This window comes from Stenella coeruleoalba, assembly GCF_951394435.1.
Source record: "Stenella coeruleoalba genome assembly, chromosome: 4".
Lineage (NCBI taxonomy): Eukaryota > Metazoa > Chordata > Mammalia > Artiodactyla > Delphinidae > Stenella > Stenella coeruleoalba.
The window spans coordinates 100,719,653-100,734,460 of NC_137149.1; the positions used below are offsets into that span (position 1 = coordinate 100,719,653).

Sequence of the window (14,808 nt, forward strand, 5' to 3'; positions counted from 1 at the left end):
TTATATATAGTAGTGTGTATATGTCAATCCCCATCTTCTGATTTATCCCTCCCCTAGCCTTTTACTTTTTAATTTTCTTTATTTATTATTTTTAAAAACAAGTAATGTCCTTTCTGGCTTATCTATGTTTTCATCATTTTTATTTGATTTTTTCTCTTACATCTTATATTTAAGTGGGTTCATGGTAGGTACAGAGGAATGACTTGATATTTCTGCAAAGTGTATTAACGTAAATACATGAGAAACGTTTTATTTGCTAATAATTTGGGGGCATTACTGCACCACTGACTATCTTTGCAGAAATACATACTTATTCTTTAGTCTATTTATTTATTGTTTGCAAAGGTAGAGTGGGTATATTCTGCTAAAATTCTTCAAAATCAATGACTGGAGATCATTTGTAGTGAGTTTATCCTTCCTATTAATTTTTAAAGCTAAATTGTTTGTCTTTAGATCCTGAAACTATGTTCTTTACCACCATTAATGAGGTATAGTGATCATGAGTCAAACTACCTGTAGACCCTAAAAGAAAGCTGTGGTTTTGTTACATAATGAAGATGATGGGGAGGAGGCTTGGGAAGTTACAAGGACAAAGATGATACTTAATATTTTAGTGAATAACTAAGTGTGAAGCCCTGCCCTAACAGCTTTACTTATCTCATTTCTCACAGCAGTCACACAATGATGCTTGATAGTTCTGCCTCCTATCTTACAGATGAGGAAACTGAAATCTAGTGAGACAACCCAAGATCATTCAGGTATGAAGTGGTCGGTGGAGTTCAAACCTGAATCTGTCTGCCTTTGCAGTTTAGACTGGGAACTGTGGCAAGACAGTGTCTCCCTCTTACAGAAAGAAATGCCCTCTTCTGGGATGTCCTGTCCTTCCCACACTCCTGAGTCCTGGGGTGATGTGCTCCCACCAATCCTCAGGGTTCAAAGCTGAGGGTTGCTTTTCTAAAAACTACCCTGGGATGACACATTTTAAAAACAGAAGTGCCCCTTTTCCTTCTCATACCCCTAGCATTATTGCCACTTTCTGTCTCTTCAAGTTCTGTGGGATGGACTTAGGCAAAAAGCCACTCCCGTAACCTCTTATTTTCTTTTTTTTAAAATGTTATTTAAAAAATATTATGATACAACCTGATGTGAGAAGAGGAGACACGGTCACTTTGTTTGAGTCTCTTTAGAGAAAGTCCAAGTAGCAAATGAACTTGATACTATTTCACTTTGTAGGAGGAAATAACATGTTTCCACTACTCAGTGATGAATCTAATGATAAAATCTCGATTGAGCCAGCTCTATATTTTGTTAACATTTTTATTGCTACGTGCTCCCAATACAACAAACAGCATCAGTAGTGTACACTTTGATAAAAAGGAATTTTTAGCTTAGTAGAAAAGGAAGCTCAAAGATCAGAAATGTAATGAATATATACATCTTTATGGGAGGTGTATGTGTGTGACCAGGTTTCTCTGTGTTCCCCTGTGGACCAGATGCATGCACACGCAAGCAAACTAGAGGAGAATTTCATGCTCGGGAAATTTTTAGGGGAAAAAAATGACTTCTATTTGAGGTTCAGGGATTGTTTTACAATCTGGAATTCACCTAATTCATTTGACTTTCAAAAGTCTTGCACCAAGTAGCAGCGATTCTTTAGAGGTATAGAGTCAATAGGTGAAGCTGTTATTTTTACCATGGTTAAAAGGCAAACGTTCTTGCACATTCTGTGCTTTGAGAAATTAACATATCTATATTTTAGTTTGCATAATGTATTTTTAGACAGTTCAGGAACTGACCTCCAAATCATTGTGCTGTCAACACTTATCTTTCTTTTTTCTTTTAAGTGTAATTCATGAAGTATTTATCTCCTTCACATACTTCTTTTTTGGTGTTTTTAATTCCCTATTTCATTAAACAGCTAGCTATCTGAGCCCATACTATTTTATGTTTCGTCAAAGGGGAAAAAGTTACCAACTTTGCATCAACTACTCTAAAAATGCAAAATTTGCATAACATCAATTTTGTTCAATTTTAGCTCTTTGATTTGGCTGCTGTAGTTTGCTTAAATTTCTCCTCTATGTACAGAACAAAGCATGCATCTCTAATTATGTCTCTCTAGTTTACCAAAATATGTCATTGATATTAGCGTAAATATTTAGTACATAAAAATACTATCAAGAAAAAAAATCAACTTTTAATAAATATCTTCAGTTCTGAATTCTATATACAAGTACTTTACATCTACTCCCTGGAGAGAGCATTTCTGGCTTCACTGTGAGTCAGGTGATCACTGACATAAATTACTAGCACATTATTGCAGTCAGATGCATGGTGGTTGTGAACATGTAGATATGAACCATGAGGAAAATAAATATTGCAACCGTCGACAAATGCTTTCTTGAAGCTGCTTCCAGAGCCCTTTTAAAGCCCTGCTATACTTGATTGTTATTTCTAGTTCAACGCTGCTTTTCTCAGCTACTGACATACAAACAAATGATCTCAGTACATTTTTCCTTTGTTAATAATTACAGTACATTGAGTATACCTGTTTGTATATGTCAACAATGGGACAATTAAAAACAACACAGGAAAGCAGGACAATTCAATGGTGTCTTTTGAGGCCCTGGTAAAAGGGTTTCCATTTTGTCCTGCACAGGTTCATTTACTGGTCTCTGTTCCCTGTGACTGCAAGTATACTAAGACACCAAACTTATTCTTTTTTATTTAAAGTATGGAAGGTAGTAGGTAAGTTGAAATCTCTATATCTGCAGCTTATCTGTTTTTTTTTCTTGTTCTGTAATTTAGGTGTCACATTGCTGATCAAACAAAACCACACAACAAAACCCTTTGTATTGTCAGTAGCGGTGTTTCTAACTTCTTTGTAATATTCTGCTTTGAAAATCAACTCATAGAACGTCAAATAAGGCAATACTCAATGACAGGCACCTAGAATATCCAGAAATGTAATATAGTAAACAATCATTTGAGAACACATCTCTTAAAATAATACTGATTTCTGCAATATACAGTATTTACACAACAGCTGCAAATTTGCTCATACAATATTTCTAATATAGATAAATAGGAATACAAGTCTAAGAATTCTTTGCTCCATTTTCAAAACCTTTTGTTAAAATGTAAACCATTGGCACCTCTTTTTTATTTTTACTGTAACTTTTTAAAAACAACAACAAAAAAATCAGCTGATATGCACAATTGATTCCAGTCCCTTTTCTGCTTTAGAAAATGACCAACACGCTTAGCAACTTACTTTCCTTCGGTTAATAATCTTTGGTGCTTTCTTCCAATGAATTCTGGTAAATGAGTCAATGCAGAACAAAAGGAGGATGAAAGCAACTAGAAAGTGAACCAGCACTTTTTGTTCTTCCATGTACAGATAAAATGAGTTGATGATTTATGGAGATTTCCACTTTAAACAAGCTGTATGCACCACAGGGAGAGCGAGCTTGTCCAGATTTTCCACTGATGTCTAGCCTTTTGGCTTCACTTTCTCATCTTTCCAATGTGGATGATCTTAGCGGACGTCTCTTGTCAATAATCTTTTCATCTTTCTTTGAGGTTCTTGCCTGAGAAGAAGCACCTATGGAATCACTGGCTGCAAGGAAGGGGGCAGCAGCCATTTGTGGAGATGAACTGAGGTGGCCACTCTTGGTGGGTGGGGAGGCCAGTCTCAGAGTCTTGTTTTCTGCTGGCTGAGCTCTCCTCTGGGGTAGGTTAGCACCACTGGATTTACTGTTTGGCCTGAAAGCAGCATGTGCATTTGGACCTCCTACAGAAGAGATCCTGCTCAAAGATTTCTTCTTCTCAGCAGGAGTCTCTAAATAGTAAGGAACCAAAGATGTAGGCATCATTAGAGATTCGGGGAGGTCACTGGAGTTAAAGATAGCATCATCATGAGTTTCAGCAGCTTCTGGAAGGTATGGTGGTGGCAGGGTGCTGCTGCGCTTGCTACATGACTCACAACATAACTTGTTATAACCTGGTATGGAGCAGTATCGCGCCAGCACCTCCATTTGACAGAATATGGATTTATCTCCCAAACATGGCTCATCTGCAAAGATTAAAAGACAACAAAATGAGACATACATCCAAACATAAAAGGAGGACAACACGGATGGAGCTAGAGGGCATTAAGCTGAGTGAAATAAGTCAGACAGAGAAAGATAAATATTGTATGATTTCACTTATATGTGGAATCTAAAAAACAAAACAAAACAAACAAAACAAAAAACAGAATCATAGATACAGAGAACAAATGGGCAATTGCTGAGGGAGGGGCAAAACAGGTGAAGGGGATTAAGAGGTATAAACCTCCAGTTATAAAATAAATAGGCCATAGGGATGTGACATACAGCGTAAGGAATATCGCCAGTCGCATGTTAATAACTTTCTATGGGGACAGACTCATTGTGGTGATCATTTCATAATGTATGCAAATACATTATGCATAGTGTATGCAAAATCACCAGGTAGTACATCTGAAATTAACATAGTACTGTATTTCAACTATATTCCATTTTAAATATAAATATAACTAAAAATGAATAAAAGGAGGGAAGAAACTTAAATCGTATATGAATATAAAAAATTTTAAGTAAAAGCTAACATTTATGGGAGTTGCCACATTAGACTTCACGTTAAAAATATGAATATTAGGATGAATTTACTAAAATAAGTATTCTCTATGTGCAAAGCACTTGAATTGACCAGCACTTTCACATCTCCATCAAGAGTCTTCAGATCAAGGGTAATTTTTTCTTCCTAGTAGAAATACATATCTGATTTTAGAATGAGAAAATAGAATTAGTTTTACCATATTTTTAAGATATAGAGGGCACTGGTTTTTTAAATTTTATGATAGTTCTTTCTTTATAATAGAGTAGCCTCTATATTAAATTTAAATTTAAAATCAAAATAAATACTAAAGACCTGTTGGAACATATTAAATCTTAAAACTATATTACCAAAAGAAAAATCAAGATACTATTTTGATTTGGAGAACATTCTCCAGAGTGAAGGCAACAGTTTCATGTTTACCATTGAACGTTCTCAGGTTATTTGTTATTTGAAAGCACAAATCTGGGTAAAGGGTGCCAACTTTCTTATGAACAATTCATGGTTCTTTAATTTCATTGAATTGATAGTACTTTAAAGAGTACTAAAGTAACACTCACAAAACATTTGGTAGGTGTGTGTGTACAGACTATTTCTATTATTTTTTAATTTTATTGATCATAGGTTATAAGAATTAGATTTCAAAAAATCCAAACATTGAGCTCATAAAAATGTTAGTTTGTATTTCTTTTCAGCCATTCCAGAGCATATCCTATGCAGAGAGCCCATGCACACAGTCCAACACAGAATACTGATCCCATATCCAATTAATAAATGCAAAGAATTGTAAATTGTGGCATTTATATGATATAATCACTTAAAATTACAATGTAATATTAGGTGATTCTACATTGCTAGGTAAGGAACCTGCTATATAACTTGCCAAAGAAATTAAATCCCTTTTCTAAAGTTCGAGGGGAAAAAAAGAGGGTCAGTTGTCAGGGCCAAAACAGGCTAAACTTACCACCTTTGTTAGCATTATAATGCCATGCCCACTTCCCAAGTTGTGGAATGACTTGTATTTCCCTCACATTTACACATCTATGATACAGTATGATGTGTTTGAATAATTCATATTAGCTAAGATAATAATCTAATTAGGTTGTAAATGCCTGAGAATCACATTAATGGGTTTCACCTCAAGTATCAATCCCTTTTCCTATCTGAATTATTTTTTCTATGGATATAGCTTTCTATGCCTATAACATTTTCTTTTGGCTTAAGGAAAAGTATCAAGCAAATTCTTGCTGACAGTTGGGCATATCTGCAGAAATATATACCTCTACCAGTTATTAAGATCAATAAAGCTTACTCGAAAAGTGTTTAACCTCCTGACAGTAATGCCTATGTAAGAGTAAAATACTACGGTGACAGGAAATGTTATAGCTTCTAACTAGGTAAATTTGTTCTTTTGGCTTTTACTTGTGATTTGAAGTTTCAAATATACTTTCCAGAGAAAAATGATTAAATATGTAAGTCCTTTGTCTCCCCCTCATGGTCGTACTTGTTCATGCCACCCCACATTTCAAAGGAAAATGTACAAAGAAATATTTTATAAGGTTTCTTTGGAAGAGTAGACAGGCAGTGGGAGGATACGAAGAGAGAGAGGGAGAGAGAGACAGGCACAGAGAATCAGAGGGGTAGGGACACGGGGACTGGGACAGAGAGAAGGCAGGGAAGGCAAGAGACACAGGGAGATGGAGAGACAGATGCAGAGTGGCAGAGACAGATGCAGAGTGGCAGAGACAGGGAGGTGGGCAGGGAGGGTGAGGAAGGACAGAGAAAAGTGGAGGAGAAAGAGAGACACTGACAGACACATGTGCCAGAAAAGGGGGAAGGAGGAGTGTCAGAGAGAAAAAGAGGGAAATAGAGAAGAAGGAGAGAGTCACGAAGAGATGAGGAGAGAGAGAAGAGGAAAGGGAGAGAGCAGGAGAAAGAGAAAAAAGAGGTAGAGGTAGGGAGACTGGGGGGGGGAGAGAAAGAGAGAATGAGAAGAAAGAGTGAGGTGGAAAAGCACGAGTGATATACACAGACAGTGAGCAACACACAGACAGCAAGTGACAGCAAGTCAGAGACAGAGAGCGAAACCCACAGAGGAAAGGAGAGGAGAGAAAAGTGGAGATAGAAAATGAGACACAGGGCTTCCCTGGTGGCGCAGTGGTTGAAAGTCCGCCTGCTGATGCAGGGGACAGGGGTTCATGCCCCCGTCCGGGAAGATCCCACATACCGCGGAGCGGCTGGGCCCATGAGCCATGGCCGCTGAGCCTGCGCGTCCGGAGCCTGTGCTGCGCAACGGGAATGGCCACAACAGTGAGAGGCCCGCATACCGCAAAACAAACAAACAAACAAACAAAATGAGACACAAAGGACACAGACAGATGCAGAGAGAGGCAGAAAAGGAGGAAGAAGGAGACAGTGATAGAAACTGAAACCATCCAATATATACTATTTGTTTTACAATAGCAAATGAAATTATACAGATGTCCTCTGACTTATGATGGTTCTACTTACGATTTTTGGACTTTATGATGGTGTGAAAGCCATATGCATTCAGTAGTACTTTGAATTTGGATCTTTTCTGAGCTAGGGATACATGGAATGATACTCTTTTGTGATGCTGGGCAGCGCAGCAGCTGCAGCTCCCAGTCAGCCAGGCGACCACGAGGGCAAATGACTGACACACTTATAACCATTCTGTACCCAGACAACCATTATGTTTTTTACCTTCAGTATAGAATTCAATAAATTATATGAGGTATTCAACACTTTATTATCAAATAGGCCTTGTGTTAGATGATTTTGCCCAACTATAGGCAAACGTAAGTGTTTGGAGCACGCTAGGCTATGGTGTTCAGTAGGTTAGGTGTTTTAAATGCATTTTCGACTGACAGTATTTTCAACATAGGATGAGTTTATCAGGATGTAACTCCATTGTAAATTGAGGAAGATCTGTACTTTAAAGAGACGAGACTCCGCTTTTGCAATACGGCAAGAGTAAGGCAAATTTTAGCATAGGCACAAGGTATCTATTTTGAAAGCACGCTGTTCAAGTCTATGAAAATGGATGAGCAGGTACTGGAAGTGGCTTTGTGAACGACATTTATCATCCACATGCCTAAACTGAATGATTTTAGTAAAGTATTGCCAAACCTTCTGCATTATTATGCCTTTGACAATGATGTGAAGTCATAAAGAAAATCAAAGAGAGAAAACACGTAGCTTCTAGAAACACAAATTGACAGAAGCTACATACACATGACACGGCCCTCACCCCAGCATTACTGCCTACTGGGAACCACAGAGGCCGCAGCGGTTATGATAACTAAATGGAGGGGACGTTGCCGCAGACACCCATCTTAAAGAACTCTATTAAGCTAATATCTCAAGGGTGTTTTCCTTTAGTCATTTTTCAGTAAGCAAATGGAAATGCCAGAGCTTGCCCAGAAAGGAAGTTCTGCTTTTTGAGGCTCAAAAACCATGATCAGAACAGTGAAATCCATCAGTGTCACACCTACCATTACAGGGAGGCAGCTGACAGGCTCGGACAGACTCAGGCTTTTCACCATCGCAGTGGTCACCCGCCCTGCAGAGGACCTGCCTCACCTCTGTCCCTTCGCCGCAGGTTACCGAACACTACAGAAACAAAGGCTGTGATTATAGACGTTTATTCCACCAGGACTGTCTTTCTTCCTTTCCCCATGTGCACACTCAGACACACACATGCACACACGAGCACATACGCATACACAGCTCTGGAGTTCTTTCTCTACGGCCCAGTGTTACAGTGACTTGGGAGACAGAGAATCCTAGCTTTACCCTGGGAGCATTGTTCTTTCTCTGAAAGCTTCATAGAATTGCTGTAGGACTAAATGAAGGCAAAGGAGACAATGTATATAAAACAGTTATGCCTGGCATATAGTAAGCATTTGATGCCAAACAAGTCATTGTTATAATGTAACTCCTTCCGTAGTTCCTAAAAGCAGTAGTGGAGCCCGTTTTCAGAGAGCCTGTCACAGATTGAGCTTCCCATTCTCTCTTATTTTTTAATTTCCTTACAAATGGTGAATTGACTGACATGCTATGTTGGTTAATTAAACCTCTTTGGAGCTACTATTACTCTTTTCCCACAAATTCATTTCTTTAAGGAATGGGCTAACTCCTCTAAAACTAAGCCCAGAAGCAGCCGTGCTATTGATCTAGGTAGGAGCTGTAGAGGAGGGATGCTTGTTCCAGGACTCTGAGGGGAACAAGACATGAGTTATCCTTAAGGTCCTATGCAGGTCACTTTCATTTGCCTGTTCCTTCCCTCCTGGGCCTGCTCTCCACTCCCTCCTTTGTCCTCTGTCTACTTTTTGCTGCCCTTTCCTCCGAGCCACTCTACTATCGCCCCCTGATTCTTCATTTGGAGTTTTTAGATATATCAAAGAACTGTGGTTAATACGGGCAATGAGACACTGACTCAGCCAGTCACCAAGGAGACGTCATTTGGACAGGCACCGACTGGGCGCTGGGGAAGCAAAGCACCTGGTTTCTTGAGAAATGCATGGACTAGTGGCAAGCACAGGCTCAAAGACAGGAGTTACAGTACACTGCTGTGATCAGCAAGCCACTGGAAGGCCTCTTTGCCTTTGGAATGTGGAGGAAGGACTGCCGGGAAGGGCAGCCCTGGAAGGTGGTATTTTGGACCATGGAGCTGAGCCTTGATGGATGAGGGGCATATGGTCACATAGGAGCAGGGGGAGGGGCAAGCCAGCCAAAAGGGAGGAGGCTCAGACCAGCATGGTCTTTGAAACAGTAAACAGTTTACTCAGACTGGGACAAACAGTTAGAATAAAGGAAGATGAACAAAGAAGAGTTATCATGGGATTTATTGTGGTTGTCATTTTGCAATGTATACAAATATCCAATCATTAAGTTGTACACCTGACTCTAAGGTACTCTAAGGTTACATCAACTACAGTTCAACAAAAAGAAAAAAAAGAAGCGTTCGTGTGGTGTCAAATGGGGCAGGGCCCTGCATTCAAGGTCAGGGGTTTGGAATGTATCCAGGAGGAAAGGTGCAGTTCAGAAAAAATACCGGACAGAAGATCAGTCACTTTTCAGAGGCCTCTGTGTCACAAGACATCCAAACGTGGTTTGCCCGCATCAACTAATCTTTCATGCAAACACTGTTTTAAACTGTGAGTTTTTCCTAATACCTACAGATGCGTAATGCTTCCAAAATATGTGACAGTTTTGCAATTCACACAAAGCCTACCTGATACAGAAGCCAAATTAAAATATACTTCACGTCCTTACCCCTCCCCCCCCCCCACCGCCCCCCGCCAACGCACACAGAATTCGCACACCCACCTCGTTCCAGGGCCCCGTTTTCCACTGGGCCGGGCAGGGCACTCTGTTACAAGGCCGGCGGCTCTCTGGACGGCCCCCCACGCAGTACTTGCTGTGCACCGAGCGGTTGGTGCCATCGTGGGACGGCTGGAGGCAGCGCACGGCGCGGAGCTGATAGCCGGAACTGCCGCAGGTTTTGGTGCAGTGCTCCCATTCTTCTGCCGCCCAGCTGAGGATGGGGGTTAAGACTGAACTTGGCAACCGGGTTGCGTGGTGTGCCCCTCCCTGCACCGCAAGCCTAGCTCTTTCTGCCCTCTGAATGATGTGCCCCCGCCCCACGGGGCAGGTTCAGAAAGACGGGCACATCAAACAAAAAGTCTGAAAACTTTCTAACAGTCATAGGCGGGGCACATCTATTTGTTATGCCCTAGTATTCTGTCTCCCAGTGACTCTGAAACAACCTTCTCTTTTCCAAAAGGATCATCCTCAGAGGGTTTCTGAAACTCATCTTAAAGTTGTCCCCTTAGGTTCAGGCATGATGGTAGTTTCCCAAAATAGCACCAACTCATAAAGAAGATGTGGCACATATATCCAATGGAATATTACTCAGCCATAAAAAATGAAATAATGCCATTTACAGCAGCACGAATGGACCTAGAGATTATCATACTAAGTGAAGGAAGTCAGACAAAGACAAGTATCATGATATCACTTATATGTGGAATCTAAAAATATGCTAAAAATGAACTTATTTACAAAACAGAAATAGATTCACACACATAGAAAACAAACTTATGGTTACCAAAGGGGAAAGGGGGTGGAGGAGTGATAAATTAAGAGTTTGGGATCAGCAGATACAAGCTGCTATATATAAAAGAGATAATCAACAAGAACCCCACTATATAGCACAGGGAACTCTGCTCAATATTTTGTAATAACCTATAAAGGAAAAGAATCTGAAAAAGAACATATATACATATATATATATATATATAATATATATATATATATATATATAACTGAATCACTTTGCTGTCTACCTGAAACTAACACAACATTGTAAATCAACTATACTTCAATAAAAATAAAATAAAATAGAAACCAACTCATTATAATAAATAATTATAAAATTATAAAAACCAACTCATTAAAATAAATAAAACCAATTAATTCTCAGCCATATTGCCTCATGGTGTTAAATATCTGAAAGGAAATTAAAAAAGGCTCCATCTGATGCCGGCTATGACAAGGTGGTTTGGCTGCTGCTGCTTTTTCATTACCTCATGAGTTTACTCATGTTTGAATACTCTAAATGAGATTACAGTTCCATCTCTATGCTTGTTGCTGTGAAGGCTACCTGACATATCCATCACGTTTGGAAAATTCAGTTCTTCATATAGGCCCTTATTGGACCTGATGAAAAGGTAAAGGTTGTATGCATCTGGGCCTGAGCAGAAACTGCTTCCACGAATATACCTGATAGAAATATTTCCAAGGAATTTATTTTCAAAAAGATATCCTATGGGACATTCCCAAATTCTATGTCCAAATTCGATGTCAGTGCCCCAGCCCTCTCCAAATTAGCTATGGATACAATATGACAGACAGTTCATCATTGCATATGTCCCAAAGGGTTGTCACCATTGATTCCAACTAGGTAATCAATCTGTTAGTATGTAATGGAGGCATTCTATTTATCCTTTCCAAAGTTACTTTCCCTGTGCAATTTTTTTTTCTTTTTGTCTGTATGGAGCACCAAAATATAAACAGGTTAAAACCTTGGCAGTCTTTGCTATTCAGAGTTTAAGACTGACATAGGTTTTCAACTGGCAGTAGAATGAATTGTGGCAACTAAGAAATTTTACTCAATTTTGAAGGCTTCCACTGTGACTCTCACTTAAAGATAGGTGTTAACATGAGAAGTATATACTTCATAGTCATAGATACTTTCTGTTACCTTATTCCCTCCTGAAATTCCCAGAATGACAATAAAAAAATACATAAAATGGCATACACTCGTAAAGTGTTCAGCATGATGGTTTGAGTTACATATATTGTGAGATGACTACCACAACAGGTTTAGTTACATCCATCATCTCATATAGATGCAAAGAAAGAAAAGAAAAAACAATTCTCCTTGTGGTGAGAACTCTCAGGATCTACTGTCTCCATAACATTCCTATGTATCATACAGAAGTTTAATGCTGCATTCTATACACATGTGAACAGCCAATGTTCACCAGACATAGAAAGTCTCTAACGCAAATGCTGAACGAAGGGAAAAAAGAAATAGAAGAAGTAATGCACAAAAAAGCAAATAATCTTTAAGAGCCTAAGAAAGATAAACGAATATATTACATCTTTGAAATAAGAATCAAATGTCTGGAAAACAGAACATCTGATAAACAAAACAGCACTTGGATGTTAAAACTCTCTTGGATGTTAATGACATAATAGCAAAAATGGAAAAATTCAGCAGGAAGAACAGTAAATACCAGGAGAGAAAAGAAAAGAAAAGAATTAGATCTGTCTAGAAACCCTAACTACAAATTTCCCAGAAAGAATACTGAAAATCATAGGGGAAACTTTTCAAAGAAAAAATACAAGAAAATTTCCCAGAGGTAAAAGATATTAGTTTTGTGTTTTAAAATGTCTACAAATATACAGCACAAGAGATGCGAAAAAATGAGCACAAAGGCAGTTTATCACTATGAAATTTCAAGACACTAGGAACAAAATGATCCTATAAACTTTGAAAGACAGAAAAAAAAAGAGGTCACATAGAAATAATTGAGAATTAGAATAGCAAATGACTTTTCAAGAGCATAACTGGAGTCTAGAAAATAATGGAGCAAGTTTATAAATTCTGAGAAAAATATAGGTTGGAATGGTATACATACATGTGTGTCAAAATGATCAAGAGTAAGAGTAGAAGAAAGACTTCTTACATACCCTTATACTTTAACCTATTATATACTTTTCTTAGGTGTATAGAAGCTTAATTCTTATATAAAATTTTTCCTTTGTATATAGTTTTTTCATGAAACTACTGAAAGATATGCCCTACCAGAATGAATGAATACTCTAAAAGATAAGAAAAAGAATGCAGAAAACAGGAGGTCCAATACAAGAGACATGCAGTAGGAATCCCTTGGAGGATGGTAAAAAGAAGCCCCAGGAAGGCAGCTGTGTAGAAGCTCAGGCAGGAGCTAGAACACAGAGAACTCTCTGGGACATGTCTCTAAGAAGACACAAGGACAGGATACTTGAGTGCGTAGCATTTAGAGGAGAAGAGTTTGGGGATGAATTAGTGAAAAGTAGTAGAAAATGATACATAAAAATCAAGACATTCACTAACTCTAGGAGAAACAAAGTTTAGTAAGAAAAGAAACATAAGCAGAGCATGCTAAGTGACTCAACTCTCAAGAGAGACACATGTTGTTAGAATAATATGAACTCTGAATATCAGTATCAGTATTGATACACACACACACACACACACAAATGAATTTATATATAAAACAGAAAGAGACTCACAGACATAGAAAACAAACTCAAACTTATGGTTACCAAAGGGGAAAGAGAGGGAAGGAGGGATAAATTAAGAGTATGGGATTAACAGATACAAATTACTATACATAAAATAGAAAAGCAACAAAGATGTACTGTATAGCACAGGGAACTACTGATACATTCAATATCTTGTAATAACCTATAATGTAAGATAATCTAAAAAAAAACCATAACTGAATCACTTTGCTGTACACCTGAAACTAACACAATATTGTAAGTCAACTATATTTCAATAAAAAAAGAGAAGAATAAATAAAAGCAGTTATTTTTGAGAAGCAGAGATATGGGAAAAAAACCCACAGGACTACAGCTTTATATAATTCCTGTGAAATGATCTGATCATTGTAACCAGGTATATGTATTAGCTTTGACTAAAAATTAAGTTAAAACTAAAAAGAGCTGAAGACATTTAAATCCTTTTTATTTTGTCCTCAGTATATGATAGTTAAAATAAACACTTACAGTGGATGTGTACACTCTTGAATATTGCACATTCTTCTAATAGGTTTTGGCTTTTTGTTGGCCTCACAGAAGCTACGATGAACCATTTTATTATCACTTTTCCTACGGCATCCATATTTAGTGTACTGGAAACCTGGTAAGAGAAATATATTTCTTTGGATTTAATCACTTATTCATTCCATCATACATTTGATCATTCACTCATTCATTCATTTATCAAATATTTATTGAGCCAGGCACTGTTCTAGGTGTTGAAGTTTCAGAAGCATATTAGTTAAATAAAAATTAAATAAATAAAAATCCTTTATCTTTAATAAATATTACAAAGTATTAAATAGCAACTGCATGCTTGTTAATAAACTAGACCCTGATAAATAGTCTCCTGTGAGAGTCAGATATGAAAACTATGGCAACAATACCCAGTGACATAGGCTTCTACAGAAAAGACATATAGAAAATTGTAGGTCTCTTTGAATGGCTTTTCCCAACAGATGGGAAAGGATCTGTTCTTAAAAGCCTTGAATGTCAGACAAATGTTTGGACTTTATCCAGGGAGTTACTGAAGGTCTCCACAAGCACTGACTTAGACATTTAAAAAAATATATGTGTATATATTTTTTAATTTTGAAAAATTTCAAATCTACAAAAAACGTGTAAGGAAAGCACAATGAACATGTTATGTGCCTTGCATCTAGATTAACTTTGTGTTACCATGTCACCATATTTGATATATATTTATATATATAAATTAATTATAATATATAATACACATACTATATATACATTTATATATAAAATGTTGCTGAA

General features: G+C 37.8%; 1 protein-coding gene across 17 annotated transcripts in view; it reads right to left on the bottom strand.

The window, feature by feature from the left end:
- Nucleotides 1–1,208: 1,208 nt before the first annotated feature.
- ADAMTS3 (ADAM metallopeptidase with thrombospondin type 1 motif 3) overlaps nt 1,209–14,808 on the bottom strand; it is a 611,755-nt gene continuing 598,155 nt past the window's right edge. For all 17 annotated transcript variants that reach the window (XM_079921102.1, XM_079921112.1, XM_079921101.1 and 14 more), the window contains 4 exons: nt 14,002–14,134; nt 9,988–10,195; nt 8,151–8,268; nt 1,209–4,072 (listed from right to left, as the gene is read on the bottom strand). In XM_079921102.1, coding sequence (XP_079777228.1) covers nt 3,513–4,072; nt 8,151–8,268; nt 9,988–10,195; nt 14,002–14,134 — 1,019 coding nt within the window. In that variant the 3' untranslated portion in view covers nt 1,209–3,512. The remainder of the gene's footprint in view (nt 4,073–8,150; nt 8,269–9,987; nt 10,196–14,001; nt 14,135–14,808) is intronic.